Raw genomic sequence first — 17283 nt, forward strand, 5'->3', positions numbered from 1 at the left:
GATGATGACTTTGAAAATCCACGCAATGAGAAATGGGAATACGCAATCAAAGCAAGCAGAGCTTCCCAGTTTGTGAACTGGCACACCATGATCTGCAGGTGGCCCATAAAACTCTGCACAGTGCTCTTTTCGGTTAAAAGCTTTATGATGCCACCACAGGACTTATGTTAAAATTTGCTCAGACTGATGAGAGTTTATTGGTCAAAAATGTCCCCACTGAAATACACTAATGAACATGAGTACACGCTTCCTAGATGGTTATTAACGAGAACTAAAGTTTCAGATTTCAGAGCAAATACTAGTAAGTTAACCAACACTAGAGAAAGAGCTGGAAATGAGGACAGAAAGACAAAAGGACAGGAGAAAGAAAGGGAGAGGCATACTGTTCTAGATGTTTTCAATGGTTCTCAGGATGGGCCTTCCATAATTTTTCTTAGCTAAGATAGTTGTTCAAGTCACATGTATTACAACCAACTTAGAAACAGAAACATTCACTTACTTTCACCCCAGATATATTTACATTGCCGGTCCCTGGTTTTACATCTTCCTCCAAAGCAAATACCCTAGAAAAAAAGAAAAAAAATACACAAAATATTTCAAATTACTTGGTTTTCCAAAATATGTATTTCTCTAATACAAAGATTAGTCACATGCTTTATATTGGGCAAAGAATATGTGATTCTATGTTCTTTTCATGAAAAATATGACTAGCATCCAAAAGTCATTAATGTTAGCAGAACTGTCCCAGGTGACTTCCAAAGATCCTAAAACAAAATCCATAAAAAGCAATCTATAACAGCAGCAAGAATGTAAAACAAACTGAAGTCCTAATTACCTGTCTGTTATCACATGAATATCCATCCATTTTATGGATATTAGGAGAACACTATAGAAAGAGAAAATAAGTAATAGATCATAGATCAGACAAGCATGAAAGCAAAGTATACAACAAAAGTAATATGAAAAATCATTTCAGTATCATTCTGTTTTTTTCAGCTTTAACAGATTAAACACAATTTTTATACACCATACTATACAAAACATTCATAGTGATTTTGAGATTACAGGCAGGGCTTTTTTGTTTCATGAATAGAGGACACAAAAATCACCTGGCTGGAATTTCCTGTGCAGTTCTCTGCAATATCACAATCATTCACTGCTTCTCGACACAAAACTCCTTTAGGTTCAAACTGGGAAAAAAAAGCACAGAAAATGAGTGTCTTGGTTTCTCCATATCTTGCCTTAAAAGCAGTGCTTCCTTTAAGTTTTATCTAAAATAAAAAAAGGTAAATAGTCATGTGCTGACTGAAGTGGGAAGACTCTCCTTTCCCCGGTGTGTATGCTGCACCACTCAAGCTGTTTACTGGTGCAAGTGGTATCCCCTCCCAAGGGCACAGATTGTGGGGCTGAGCAGGAGAAATCTCTCCTGGGACAGAGGACCCCTGGAGGTGTCCAAACCAATACTGCAGTGGCTGGCAGCATCACCCATTTTTCCACTTTTCTCCAAGGAAGTATTTTTCCCAAACTGGTTGGGGGAGGGGCCGATTGAATCTGCTTTCTAGAGGAACACCTTCAGAGGTTGTCTCCCAAATTTGCCCTAAACCGGGACAGTTATCCTACCAGGTCACTGTGCCTTTTTGTGACTATTTTACTCTTCTTTACAGAACAGAAGAAGTCATCCTGATCTTCTCTCTAGGGATGAAGAACACCGCAGAGCTCTACGTATAAACACTTTGGTTATTTTAATCCCCCATTGTTGTTGCAGAACAGGAACTATTAATAAATGTACTGAATTCTGTACAGTGTGACACCCTTTTCTAAGGGACTGAATATTTAACAATGAAAAGTGTACCAGTGACCTAATATGGACATTTTGGCTAAAGAATTATGTGCTAAGTCTCAAGACCTAGAAAAGAAGGAAGACATCTAATTTAGGCAATTGTTATTGTTTCTGATATGGACGTATTACAGACTCCTTATTTTTCCTCTAAGTTTTCTTAAGACTTTGATACCCAATTCATTTTGCAGGCCTGTGATGAATTTTTTTTTCTTTGGGATCTCCGTGCACATACATTTTTTGGGGGACATCTGTTAGGTCCAAGCTGGCGTGAACAACACAAATGTCAGAGACACTACAGGATTCTGGGATGTATAATCACCATGTACTGCTTGCAACCCCTCCTTCACTCCTGCTTTCAGGCAGGATATTACAGGGGAAGGTAACCCCAAGTTTCGGAGCTATTATATAGTCTTTTGAGTTGCCCTGATAAACACAGTACTAATATTCTACTTTTCTGTTCATTCACTCACCCTTGCCACTCTGAAAGGAGATAAACCCTTCTCTCCTTTGCAAAAAAATAAGGTATGTATACAAAAGCTTTGTTTTGTTCTGATAGTCTTTAATATTGTGTCCATGTGACTTGGATTCTTGAGCAAAATTCACCCACGCTGGCAATCTGCTGATTTTTTTTTATTATTATTACATTTAAAAAGGGAATGTGCTTAGGGAAATGTGATCTGTTCCAGCATAATCTGTGCTTTTTCTTTTTTTAACATTAGGATGAGCACAAAGTCAAGAATGTGAGCCACAGTTATTATTAATGATCCTCCTAAGGGAATGAAACCCTCAAATGTGCAGACAAAGATAAAAATATCACGCATAGTACACCACAGTTTTAACTACATTAATACTAATTATCTTTATTACTAAATGAGTACAAACTATTTGAAGTCATATTTAACAGGGCTTTCTTACAGCCACGATCTGGTTAAACCTCCTTTTACTATTTACTGATGTATAAAGAAGAATAACTTACAGTTTACATAGGGCTTGATTCCCTTTACTCAATGGGATTTTAGTCAGTCCAAACACAAGGAGACACAGGCAGACCAAACTGAAACTGAAGTCAGGTGTCTTTTAGACTAATTCTTCTGAGTAATTCTGCTGGATGTGCTTTTGTGATTTTTACTCTATCCTTCCCTCAGTGTTTTGATTTTCCCATTCAGTGTTTTTGTCACTCTGTGTTTTGATTTTCCCATTCAGTCTCATGGCGCAAACCCAGAGCAACACATCTGGCATTGGGAGTGGCACCTGGATAAGGATGTGCACGTTCCCAGAATGACAGAATGGTTGGGGTTGTGAGGGACCTTAAAGATCATCTAGCTCCAGCACCACTGCCATGGGCAGGAACACCTTCCACTTGCTCAAAGACCCATCCAACCCGGCCTTGATCGCTTCCAGGGATGGGGCATCCACAGCTTCCCTAGGCAACTTGTTCCAGTGCCTCACCGTCCTCACAGTGAAAAAACAAGGACATCTAATGAAACCTTTATGGCTAATTTATCCTTTAAGCAAGGATGTCTAATGAAATCTCATAGAACTTCAACCTGATTCAAACTTGTCTGAAACTGGAAGGATTCAATTTACCTCTGCATTTTGATGACTGTCCCTGCCCCAAAAAGCCAAGCCTAAAAGACAGAGTACAGCCTCAGAAAAATCAGATTTCAGCCAGTTTTACCTTTTCTGAAAGGTAAGCTTTCAGAAGAGTAATCACAAGGTCTGCAAGGGAAAATACATGTGCTGCAGTGCCTGCAGCCACCTGGATGCATTCCCACCAGGCTGCTACAGTCAAGGTCATGGCCCTTACCTGGCACTTCCGACAGCAGAGCCCGTTGCTGCACTGGGAGCCTGCGGTCAGGGTGCAGGTATTGCAGCACTCTCCTCCTTCACTGGCACACTCCTGAGGAACACACACACACACAGAGAACAGAATACATGGGAAAAGCACATGAACCCCAAGCTATTAATACTTCTCATCTTAGCACGCTACCTGAATGGATATTTTTTCATTCTTTTAGGTGCCTAGAGGCAGAAAAAGGCATGTGTTTGTGGAGCCAGAAACTACAGCTTCCAGTGAAAGATAGAAAATATTTTTTCTAACTTCATACTGTCATTAAATACTAACATCTCAGCACTGACGAGTGTTTCCATCTAGGAAAATGCTTTCTTTCATGTCTTTGAAGATCTGATTCTGCACAGGCAGCTAATATATGAATCCTTGGGCACACAACCTTCACCCTGCTTGTCTTCCTCCACTTATCATTAACAGCAGCAACATGCAGTACCAACTCTCGGACAAATCTAGTTGCTAATTTAAAGTACATTGCACTTACCGCTATTGTGCCACAGTCACATTCCTCTCCATCTTCCACAAAGCCATTGCCACATTCTGGAGGATCCAGAAGCTGCATGAAAATTCAGAAATCAAAGGTCATGTCTCTCTTAAGGGGATCATTGTCATATTTGCTCTGTGCAACATGGTTTTTAAGCTAGCACTCCAAATGGATTAACTGAAAAATAGTTCCCACAATTCAGGGGGACATGGAGTGACACAACACAAGTGAAACATACAGAGAATAAACACTCCTGAAAATTAATACAGCAATGCTGCTGTATTATAGCTGTGCACAGGCATCAGCTATACAGTAAATTCAGTTTGAGCAGAAGTAATAATGAAAAATAAAAGGTATGACAATAAAGGAAAAATAATTAAGGCTATGACAATTTCATTATCTTCATAACTGTTGCAACTGCTGTTGTTCTGGAGTTCAAGTGACAAGGGCTGAAAGGTTAAAGCCTGCACTGTAAGTTCAGAAGTAGTAGCCATAAAAAAGTTGTCCTTTTATGTGGCTCAGAAATGCTTGGGAAGGAGAGATGCTTGGTTTCTTTGTCAGTTTTTGTTGCAGTTGGATTTTTCTTTCCATTTTCTTCTACCACAGTTGGGAACTTTTCCCAGTTTTCTGTAAGTAGGTATTACACACAGGCAGATGTGCATAGGAAGGATTCCTGATGAGGCTTCTTCCCTTGCCTTTCAGCCTTCCCAGTGGACTGTAACTTAAAAGATCAAAATCTTTATATTTGTATGCCATAACATCTTCTAAGGGACATTGACATTCTGTTCTTTCCAGTTTAATTTTTTCTGTCTTCCTAAAATGTTTAAAGGTAGTTCTTCTAAAAGAAAATATTTTTTTTCCTTTGGACATAAGAAAACATAATAGTAGCTTTTATTACATAAATGAGAAGGCATTTAAGTGTGTCACCAGACTAAAATTTTGCAGCTCAGCCTTCGAGTTCTCCAATTAAACTAGGACCATTCCAAAAATCACTCTGCTCCTGAGCCATCTGCACAAGCACATCACACATGGTGCAGAGCATTTCTCACTGGCTGCTGCCTTTCTGTCAGGAGCCCACAGGATGGAGCATCACCCCACATACTTCACTGTGCCACAAACCACAGCTTGGCACAGGCTGATGGGTTATTATTACATCCCCTATTGAAATGGAAATTTGACTGCAGCATGCAATGCATATGTAGAAGGTAACATAAAATGTATGCAAGCTTTTAGAATTATTAAAGAGTTGTTAAAACTGCTTGTTTCCTATGGATTTTTCCAGGCAGCATAACTTCTTCAATATCTCTTGGTGTGCTGCACAACAGAGACAAAGAGACAGCAGTAACAGAGAATTCTGTCTTGATATATTGGGCCAATTTGCTGCAGTACATAGGAACAGCTAAAAATGAAACTGAAGGAAAAAACCCAAATATTAAAAGCAAATTAGATAATCTTTCTCCAAAGTCATATCATTCATCCATTCATTTGAAAAGAACATATGTTCAATCTGCTGCAGCAGCCATTGATGTAATTTTTGGGATTATAGCTGATCTAAGAGTGGAACACTGCCAAACACTGCACCTTGTCACATCACCTTTCCTTTATTTCATAATGCTTGAAAAACAAAAACATGTTTGTGTCTAACCACCCTTGCTAGGAAACACATGTTTGACAGCATTGTTAATTAGACAGACATCCATTGACAAAATCTTTAAACCAACCCAAACCACAATGCATAAAAGAGACTAAATCACCCTGGCTTCCACATCTAACTCACATTTCTTCATGCCATCCAAAAAAAAAAAAAAAAAAACCTAAAGTGCTGCCAAACTACATTGAAAGGAGAGTAATTGGGTTTTTCTCCAACTGACAGATGTGTAAATGAACACAATCACTAAAATAAAACCAAGTAAGACACATTACACTATATAAACAATACACTCAGCAAGGAAATCCATCCACCAGTATTTCTCCACCTTTAATGGGATGGAAAAAAGCAAACTTCTAAAACTCAGGTACATTTTAAACAAGAAATTTTACATCTTATTAAAGAATTACAGTGCTTTCTCTCCACTTTTAATAATATACTCTTTCATCAAAAGAGACTTTTAAGAGATAAGCAGGCTCAGCTTATCCAGATTTGATGTTTTCTCTTTCCTTCTTTAAATTTTTTTGAAATTCTGTGGTTGTCAGAAGATGCACTTTTTCTCATGTTCACCAGAAGGAACATGCATCACTCCTGAATTGACCTTCTTCTCTTTTACATCTGTGACCACGTCAGTTACCAGATAAGTCTTTTTTCCACATTGGGCTGTCTTTCTGCCTTAACCTCTTTTCCTTTGCTTGTTGAAAGACAGCCATTAAATACAGGTTAACATTAATTATATATAGAAAAGAGTCAAAATCATTATCCTGCTTGCCTTACATTTTAACACATTTCAGTAAATGGAGCAGGAATATACTGGAACACTGCTGCAAACCCTGCATTGCAGACCTGCTGTAAATACAAAATTGTGCTGTATTCACAATTTTCAGAACAAATTGTGTGAGGGATCATTCTCAATCAGAAGTTTTGGATACTCTACTGGACATGAAACCACTTTATTAGAAATTTATTTAAAAGTAATTTCTAAACTACTATGAACTAAAATAACCTACTTACACCCATATGCTACCAGAACAGTTAGAACTTAGAGAGAACCAGAACTATCAAAACTAGAAGGTTTTTTTCCAACATTATAATTTTCATTTTTCTTGGTTTCATCAAAATTAGCAATAGAATAGAAATAACATTAAACATTACTGCAATGCTTACTTTGGTTGGTTTATTGAAAAGGCAGGCTCCACCTCCATTGTTTAAAAATTCATGATACTCTTCAATATCACACTCGGAGAACTTGCTTGGAAGATAGTACCTAACCAAATAAGGTAGAAGGATTACTTTCTCTGGTGCTTTTTACACTGCATTTTCTTTTTTCAATGCACAAGAAATATAAGAGTATACTTCGGAAAAAGGATGAAAACATGCTGTTCAGAATCAGAGTGACCATCTGCTTGTAAGTCTATCTGACTATTCTATTTCTTTCTATTTGAAAGTCTTTCCAGTAAATAACAAGGCAATTTCAACAGGGACACAAAGCTCATGGAATGTGAGAGGTCTAGAACATTTCACAAAGTTTTTATGTGCTAAACAGCGCAAATCTGATTACAGCGTGTTGTTTGCACAAGCTTGACTTATTCAACTAACAGGCCTGATCTCAGAAATACATTTATTTTCTCCCATAAAAACTGCAGGAGAAAAAGACAGCTTATAGTTTGTTTCTCTTTTAGAGGAAATGGTTCCCCTGACCCACAGAATTTTTATATAATACAGTTATGCCATTTTAAACATGCTTCTAGCAAACACCACCTAACATTTCAGCTCCCCTCTGTGTCATGTGTCCCACTCAGTAAATTTCAATATAGTACAGAGTGCCCCTGAGGCACTGTGCCCCACCTAAAAACAATGTGATGCAGAGAATCTTTGCATGGATCTTTTGCACAGGGAAATAACTCTTCCCAAGGCAACTGCAGTGATCTTTATATTCAGGTCCACAGTCATGAAAGTACTTATGCTTCAAGGAGATTTTGGAGTCTCAAGGGCTTTCCTCTATCAGCTCACCACTGGATATAAAAATATTAGCCAAAGTGCTATCCTGCACTGCTGGGAGAGATAGCTTCCAAAACATAATTGGCTTTTTCCATCTGTAATGCTCATGAATTTGGTCTAAACTCTACAGAGGCTGTGGGTTTCACTGAAGTTCAGCAATAAGCTAGGTAAATTCAAGGCTTTTTCATGTACCAAATCATGCGAAAGGTTTGAACTTCAGATAAAGAATTTAAAGGCCCTAACATGGGAATTCATGACTTTTATAAGAACCAAAAATGCCTCTCAGGCTGGCTTTTTAACTTACCAAAAATCAGAAAAATCCTACCAGGTATGTTTTCAGGTATTCTGAGATGAAAAGGGCACACATTCACACTTTCAAAGAGGTTTGAATGAGACACACTTCATTGTTCAAAATTTTTCTGACCACTAAGCTACTGTGAGAATTTGTCGATTCATTTGAAATTAATTAAAAAATGAGCCCTGTCTATATCTAAAGCTAGAATACAATGTAATTCACATCTAAAACTAGACTACAATATAATTCATATGCATGATAAAAGACAGCCCTGTAATAAAAAGTGTTAGGGTCTGAATATACTTCAGAAAGCATCAAATTTCATCCAACAGCAAAAATTTGCTGATTCCCCAGTTATTATGTTAAAATCTCCCCAGTGACACTACACATGGGAATGAACATACTCAGCCTCCAATGGGGGTAGTTTTTCTAACAGTATCACACGAACTGTGTGATAAAAATTATAGAGACAGATGAAAGATTCCAACAAAACACTGAAAATGAGACATGCCTCAGAAATTTCATTATAGGATTTCAAGAATTAGGGTGTGTCATTGTTTCCACAACTCAATAGCAATCTTGCATGAGAAAATAAGCATGCCTGCTTCTGATTCTCTACAATGACCTGACTTGACTGTTGAGCCTCTTGCTTTCCAAGTTAAATCAACATTCACCAAAAATCCTCACATGCCCTTCTCATTCTCACATTTCTTTGAAGGTGTCTCTGTATGGTATATACCTAATACTTTACTTTCTGAAAATTGAGTCATCAAAAATATTCTGCTGAACCACAAAAGAGAAAACCTTTCTCACCTTTCCTTTACTTCACTGTATGAAAAATATGACTTTTCTCTAGTGAAATGTCTTACCCCATATCTCCCATTATGCATCCAGACCACGTGTCCTCACACTTACATTCACCTGACAAAAAAAAAAAAAAAAGATAAAATAAAAAGTTACATCTTGAGTCTTGTGAGTCCAAAATAATATAATTCCTATACTAAAAGCACACTGTACTCAATTCCATTTCATATTTCCAGACAAGTTGGACGGAATAATTTGCTGGTTTATTTTCAGAATTAATAAAAAAGAATAATTTTTTTTTTTTTTGTAGTTCTCTTCTTTCTTTGACTATGGTAACGTGATTTTGGAAATCTTCCCTTGGAAAACCCCAAACAATAATTCAGACCAAAAAAGCATGGAATGATCAATGAACATAAGGCTTTTTGCCCTGCCAGCTGGGATCACTTCGCTCTGGTCTCAATCCTCCACTCTCAAAGCTGTGTTTTGCTCTAATCTCAGTAGAAATGCTTTCCACTTGCATGTTCCATAATTTCTCCTACTGTACACATGAACATTTGTTTCTTGCTTCCATTTTATAAGTACAATTAGAAAGGAAACAAAGATCTGTCTAACAAATGCATTCTCCTCTCTCCCTACCAAAACAGTGTCCTGCCCTTCTCAGCCATAAAGAAAGGTTGTCACCATTATTATAATTTTCACTTTTACTCTGCCCCTACATCCACTTAAAAATATGTGGCTGGAAAATGAATACTGAACATGCCTGTAGGATAGAGCATTGGTCCTACATTTCTGAGTATTTTTAAAAATGGTAGTGCATAATCTGCACAAAACCCCTTTAAATGCAGCTGTCTCTCTGCATTATATATTGTCTTTGCAATGCCTGAAAGAAAAATCCACCAATCAATAGAATGATTTATCTTTTTAAATGTAGGCAACATAAGCACACACAATCCAGTAAGTCCACACCCCAGTTAATTATCTAAATTGTTTCAAAACTGTATTTTTATTTTAATCATATCAAGCTGGGACTTCATGTAATATGGAAGCAGGAAGGCAAGGTACTTCTTGTGGGCACAATGGTGGAGATCAAAGCATTGCAGGTAAGCAGGGATAACTAAGGAGCTGAATACCAAGGTTACAGCAGAGAAATGATAGCAGTAGGGTAGCAAACACTGGATATTTGGGTAATTTACAAGAGAAACAGGAGATTTAGGTAACCTTTAAGAGGAAATCAATCAAGGAAAACAGATAAAAAGTTGTATTGTTTGTACTGTTCAATATAACAGTACTGAGGAGGCTCCTCATTATACCCTGATCTAATGATGTATATTCCCACCCTTGTGTCATAAGATGGCAGCCATTTGGTCTGTGGGTGGGACACCAGTCTCTTTGAAATGAATGGAAGTGGCAGGCACCTTTATGGTCTATTTTGGATGAAATGGTGACACCACTGCTATCAGGAATTACCACTGCTATCAGGAATTACAAGCAAGGGGATACAAGGGCAATCAAATAGAGGAAAATTAGTATGTCAGACCCTTCTCATGTTACTGCAAGATATAAAAATATTTCAATATTGTGAGAAACTGAAGGAAAAAGTATATATCAGAAAGACACTGATAAGATCCTCCACATTTAAGATTTTTCTCTTGAGACAGAGTGAAAAAGCGAATCAAATTACCACTTAGAAGTTTTCTTCTGTCTGAGAAAATGCCAATATTTTGGGCCAAGGTCTGTGCCAGGGTAACTGCCATTAAGTCTGGCTTTCCAAACTGAAAGAAACAAGCAAGGTGGGAAAGTAATCAGTAACACAAAGGTATCTCAGATTCAAGTGAAGCTTTTTTCATATCAAGGCAAAAAAATGCAAAATCAGATACACAGTGTCAGAATTCTTACTGCAGGATAGCTAGATGAAAACGAAACACTGGCTTCTAGACAAGCTAAGTAAGAGAAAGTCTGTTTATCTCTTGGCATTGTGGCTAGAAATATGAATGACAGGATAGTGCAGAATTTGCTTAAAAGCGTATTTGAAGTGTATTGACTTTATTCACTCATCACTCTTCATTGAAGTGTCCCTTCTATAGAGCTGCAGTAAGATTCTACATCAGCAAAAAAAAGCAAAATATTTTGAGGAACATGTCTGCACTAATAAATTCCCTGCAGATAAAATTCCACCACTTTTTGTTCATACCAGGATCCCCACCTACCTCATTCACACCTCCGCCTTTAAGCAAGGAGCAGATTCCACCAGTGTGGGCTACACCACTTCGACTGCTCTGAAATCGACTCCCCCTTTGACAAAAATGAAAAGAAACAGAAGTTTACCCTGCTCAGTCCACGAGTTTTGCACCTGCCTATTCCAGTATCTCCCTTCTGATTTCAAAATGGCATTTGCAAATGCTGGATGCCACCACTACGCTGCAAATTACGCAAAAACAAGTGGGAAAAACAGATAACCACTCACAAACTTCACATGACAAGTTATCTCCAGAAAACTTATACCATCTCCCCTGCTCCTTTTCAGACTACCTAATATAAGAAGAAGGAGACTATTTTGCCAAACCACCTGATCTGCCCAGCCTCTTGTTTCTTGACATTCTACTGCAGTGAGTACTTTCTGCTGGCACGTGTTCCAGGCAGAGTTCAGGAGAGGCCACCATGCTCCCAATGCACAGGACTAGTGAAATGACACGTGTCTAATTGGGCAGTGCTGATGTGGTAAAACTCAAGGGGAGAGGCATTAGCAGAAGATGCAGAGGTAGGTGAAAATTCCCTGGAACTACAGCCAGCCTCATCCAAGGAACAGATACACTCTGAGCCTAAATCTAATTATCTCTTTGGTGCTGACCACATCAGCATGAATGACTGACAGTTACTGGAGATGAAATTTACTCTGCTCCACCTGAGAGTACTGATCCATCCGGCAAATTATTTTTCTCAGGTGAGAGCAGAAAAACATCAAGAGGGATCACAGTGGGCTAACTGTGCTAGAGGTGGAAGCTCATTTGTAACCACTGTACCATCACACCAGCTACTCCCACCTCCCAGCTTAGCTGTATTTCACTCACAGACACAATTGCAGAAACTGCTGTTTCTAAACAGTCTATGAATGCAATACCACAATAACCACTGGTGGTGGTGCTATGGATAGCACTGGAATTGGCATTACAGCGCTATCCAGAGTCCCAACCACAGGCCAAATCAGGCTTTCTTTTGTCCTAGTCAATACACGCACATTCACAAGAACCAGACTTCCCCCTCAAAGACTTTACAATGTCTCCAGAGAAATTACAAAAAGGAAATGAGAAAAACTGATTTCCGTTTAAGACATGGAGATCAGAGACACAGAGAAACCAAAATCTGCAAGCACCACTTTGCAGATTTTACTAGCTTTCTTCAAGGCAGAAATTAGTGGCATTAATTAGGTACATGCAAAAATTCTGAGGGTGGATACCGGGCTCGGGTATCCTGGAACCCAACTGAAGTCATGTGAAGCGAGGTGTTTAGGTTAAGTTTATTCTTACAGGCTCCTAAAACAGTCAGCAGAGAGAAAAAAGGACTCAAACAGAGATATTCATCTGTTGTGTCATGTGTGGATCAAAAATCTCAGCCACGTATCTCTCCTGTATTTTTGTAAATATATTTTATTATATCAATCTTATTTTCAAAACAATTAAGATACTTAAAGAAAATAACATTCTTCTCAGTTTAGTATTTTTATAGCTCAAAAGTCTTGGGAGAACAAACTGTTTTGAGGATCTGAAACACTTCAGTAATCCTGCAGCATGCAGGTCATTCAACAAAGTAAAGCAGGCCATAGTGCAGTTCAGCAGAAAACCTCACTGGTTTCAAAACCAATGTTCTGCCTTTAAATAATCCGTGCTCTACTGCTGAAGAAGTCAACCTCTGAGGTGGAACCATGCATGACTCTTCAGATAGCTGCCCTTGTGGAGTAGGTGGTTGCACAGGATAACAAAGGATTACAGCGCATGCAGCTCAGGCTTAGCATGTTAAAACTAAAATAAGAGTCAAACCTCTAGTTTCACTGGCAGGCAGTTGTACATTAATTTTTTTTCCCACCTCCCTATCTGAAACTTTATTTTCTGAATTATTGTGGATTACACACATAACAGAAAGGAGATGCATCAACCACTTGTGAGAAGCAACCCCCAAGGAAATTAAAAACCCCAGTAATATAACATCACACAAGGTTACGTACGAAAAAAGGTGAACTGCGTCACTTTTCTCTCTGATAAAATCCCTCCTATATTTCATAAACTCACGTAGAGTCACCAAGGGGTTTTCAGATATGGTGAACTTGTTATCAGTAGCCCAGGTTTCCATGGCAACCAATACTATCCTGGTGTTAAGTTGTTCCTTATATATCTAGTACATTAAAAGAATGAAAAAATATATTATGTCAAATAGAACAAAGATGAGGTTTACCCCTTTTTTTTAATAGCTTTCATTTTTACATAACTAAATATTTAGCTTATTCTAGCACACTTTGCATTCTTGTTGGTGATTTTATCTCCCTTAAAACCAACAAAAATAAAAACCAGGTAAAACCAAAATTTTAGGCTTAATTTTTCAATCAGATCACTTAGCCTACACAGCAGAGGAACATAGAAGAAAAACTATGTTTTTCGTCTATGTTCCTCTGATTTTTGAAAAATTGCTACATTCCAAATAGTTCAAAGATTTGAATTTAATGGGTCTTTTGTAACAGCCAACTCACCCAATGACCCACAAGGGCCCTTTTATGAGGAATAATGATCTATAAAGCCATAATTTTTCACTGTTGTATATGTCTACAGGAGTATTTCAACTCTTGGTGGCTGAATCACAAAAAAAGGGACATCCTTTCAATGCTGCATTAACACTCCACACAAAATACTTTCAAGCATTTTCTTCTTCTAGGAATACTTTTTCTAATACTTTGCTGTGGTGAGGTGCAAGAGCTAGCAGCTCTTCTGATTTATCATATAAATACAATCCACATAGTTCACCTGTATGTCCCTATTCTAACTCATTTATTCAAGTGCACCTTTTCTGGAGAAATTTTAATGCATTAGAATTTCAGATTGTCTTTTGGGTTTAAAGTTGTCGAAACAGGGATTCTGCACTAGAAATTGTCATATCTAAGGTGCTCTTTAAAACTCAGACTCAAGGGACTAATCCAGCAGGATATTTAAATGTTTAAAGCCACAAAATAAAATCCCTCTGATGCTTTATGTTAGACAAAACCTCTAGAGGTGAATGATTGTGGTTCTAGATGAAAATTTGCAATCTTCACATACATTACTGTCGTTACACCATGAACTGACAACTCCTGCATCTATCGTCAGGAGAATCTTATGACTCATCTCACATGTAAAAGAACATATAGTTGAGTGATTCTTACCAAATCAGCCATGTTCACAACTGATTTAGCATAGCTGTTGGTGTGGCCAACTGATAAGCGGTGCTTTTTACACTGTGAAAAAAGCACAGACAGTAACAGGTTCAGGTTCAGAAAAACAAGGTCCATTTCCAAAACACCATGAAGTAAAAAGCAATTATATCAACAATAAAGCCTCTGCACAAGGTTTTGTCTCTTGTGCTGAGTGTAACGTTTACAACCAATAGTAGAAAATTGCTCAGAAATGCACATTACTGACATACTTTACAACAGCTGTTGTGAAGACGTATGAATTCTTCTTTAGAAAGTACCCTGGAATCTTTACTGGAAAATTATATAAGAACAGTAACATTCTGTTACTCTCTTCATTATCATTATTGTTGCCAATTTTACAATTAATCACAAATGCCAATGAAGAAATTAGCAACAAAAATTTCCGTAGCTGAGACTCCTTAAGATGTGTTATCCCAGAAGTGCCTGCATCCATGTTTTAATCTGACTCCCTATTTTTTCAATTTTGTATCTTTAGCTGTTTTCTGGTTTTCCTCTGGTGTAGTTGCACACTCTATAAAGACACAATAACTGGTTCAAACCACTTCAGCAATCAGACTCCAATGGCACCTTTGCTGAAATTTGTAATGCAGTGTTATAAAAATGGCACTAAAAACAGCTGTCCAGGTACTCCTATTTGCAGGAAAAAAAAAACAGTTATGAATGAGCATCATGGGCATGAAAGTCACAGGTATCTCAGAAGAATTTAAGACAAAGTGTACAAGATTTTCAGAAATATTTTGCCATCTTGTGCCCCACGATGCTTGATTTTGTAATGAAAATTGTCTATATTTTCTGGAAGTTAGGATCTTTTAGTGGGGAAGAGGTTTCCCACAACTAAGGCATAGGACAGGAATCCTTTCAAGCAGAAATGGGCAGAAAAAACACCAAAAACAAGGAAGTTAAGCCCACAGCAAATGATATTTCCTTCTCACAGGAGGAAATTATTTGGCTTCTTTGATCACTGGCACTCATCACAGAAAATAAACTTCTAACTGGACTGACTCTTGCAGTAGCTGTGATTAGACAAAATTAGGAAACATTGTCCTTGAAGAAAATCTTCCTGAACCAATAGGAGGATCCCAAAGGAAAGCTTCAGGTCCTTAGGACCAAACAGAGTTACACTGATTTAAGGAATTTTCATCCAATATTATCAATTTTAATCCAAGAATTTATTCCTGCATTCCCCAAACTGAGCTGGAGAAGGAGTACACTAAGGACAGTGGCACACTTTTTGTACACTTGTACAATCTCACGTCTATTTTTGCTAATTCAGGTATTGCATGAGAGAATTTCTGCACATTACAGAAGAAGTAGACAAGATTTATAGAAATATTTTGATTTTAAAGCCATAAGGGACCATAAAATCATCTAATGTCACTAGTTGGATGGGCACTACCAGGCTGAACTTTATCCAGTTACATGAAGAGGAAATCCATTGTTTGTGTTTGAAGCTACCTTTAAAACTGCAAGTGATGAAGAATTTGCCATTTCCTTTGATATTTCCTTCCTTAAATGATTAATAAATCATCTTCACTGACATAAATCCGTGCTTTTTCCCACTTGAAAGAGTCTGGCTTTTCTTCAATACACTGTTATTCTGTGTCTTTCCACCGTGTTAAAAACCCCACTGTATTCTCCCAGAGAAAATAGAAAAGTTTGACAAAATGATTTTCTCTACATTGATTGGGACATATAAAAAAAATCTGGCCACTGTTAATCTCCCCATTCTCAACAGCTGCTGCACAATTGAAATAACTGCACTATGGATTGCTGAGTGCCTCTAACTAAGAGAAATGCTCAGGAAAGCCAGAAAGAAAATCGTCAGCTTAAGCCACACTGACATTAGTTACTTTCTGACCCTTCTTTCTGATCCTCAGGCCTAGTTGCATTCTTGATGAAATTAAGTTGCCAAAATTCAAAACCAACTTCATCAATAGTTAATGAAAACATAATCTCTTCTATTAAGGACACACTGAATTTATTCCAGCCTTATATTGTTCTTTATTGTTATGCTCTCTAGATAAATTAAGACAATTTGATGCTAATTGTAAGATGTTGAAATGTGCCAGTCTTACCATTAGGTGATCATTTACAATCATCAACTCAATGTATTTTGTTTCCTCTTCAACTTTACGTGGAATCTGACGAACCTGTGGAGAGAATGTCTAAGAGAGTCTAAAAATATAGAGAGCGTAACTGGTAACAAACATCTGCACTTAGTGGCTTCTCTGCTTTAATAAACAGGGAATGAAGTCTCTGTTTAGAACATTTCTTTGAAACAAAATAAAGTGAGATAAACTAGCTACTTGTCGCCATTACAGCATTAAAAAATATATAGGTTTTATTATGGGAGTTTCTGATGAAATTATACTCAAAATGAGCAAAATTATTTTACCTACCTTTGCATTTGTGATTAGGTAGCATTTAAAAATTTCCTAATTCTTCAGGTAGGCAATGTCCAAGAGAACCCATCAATGTTTAGCTAACATTAGATACCTCTTTTTATATTAGCTGTATCGATACAGACATCTCATGGCAAACCAGCAGGAGCAGCAGGACTCCATCTGGACAAATTAACTCAGCAGACATGAAACAAACTTGACGGCACGTTCCTTATAAACAAGCATATTGGCACATACCTGCCTTTTCCTTCTTTTGTGCCTTGGCCTTACAACAAAATTCTGTGATGTAGTATTCGTCTGCCAGAATTCTAAGCAGAAAACACAGACAAATACATGGAATATTTACAAAAATATAGCCCAGCAATTAGTGACCCTGATGCAACACGACAGTAGTATGGCATTCTTCAGCACTTCAGAAGCAGCACCAACTCATTTTTTCAAATTTCCAGCTAGAAGGGAGGCAAGACTACAGATGCTTGCCAGTAACAGGGCTCTTATTAAAAAC

General features: G+C 37.7%; 1 protein-coding gene across 1 annotated transcript in view; it reads right to left on the bottom strand.

The window, feature by feature from the left end:
- Positions 1-17283, bottom strand: part of ADAM22 (ADAM metallopeptidase domain 22) — a gene marked incomplete at its 5' end in the record, with an annotated part of 124771 nt that overhangs the window by 26695 nt on the left and 80793 nt on the right. The window contains 13 exons of the mRNA XM_084208368.1: positions 500-563; positions 836-886; positions 1110-1190; positions 3648-3740; positions 4174-4245; positions 6989-7088; positions 8987-9038; positions 10603-10693; positions 11129-11213; positions 13141-13307; positions 14326-14397; positions 16452-16526; positions 17016-17086. Of these exons, the coding sequence (XP_084064494.1) occupies positions 500-563; positions 836-886; positions 1110-1190; positions 3648-3740; positions 4174-4245; positions 6989-7088; positions 8987-9038; positions 10603-10693; positions 11129-11213; positions 13141-13307; positions 14326-14397; positions 16452-16526; positions 17016-17086 (1074 nt within the window). The remainder of the gene's footprint in view (positions 1-499; positions 564-835; positions 887-1109; positions 1191-3647; positions 3741-4173; positions 4246-6988; positions 7089-8986; positions 9039-10602; positions 10694-11128; positions 11214-13140; positions 13308-14325; positions 14398-16451; positions 16527-17015; positions 17087-17283) is intronic.

The sequence above is a fragment of the Fringilla coelebs genome (genome assembly GCF_963513975.1).
Source record: "Fringilla coelebs genome assembly, chromosome: 1".
In the NCBI taxonomy this organism is placed as follows: domain Eukaryota; kingdom Metazoa; phylum Chordata; class Aves; order Passeriformes; family Fringillidae; genus Fringilla; species Fringilla coelebs.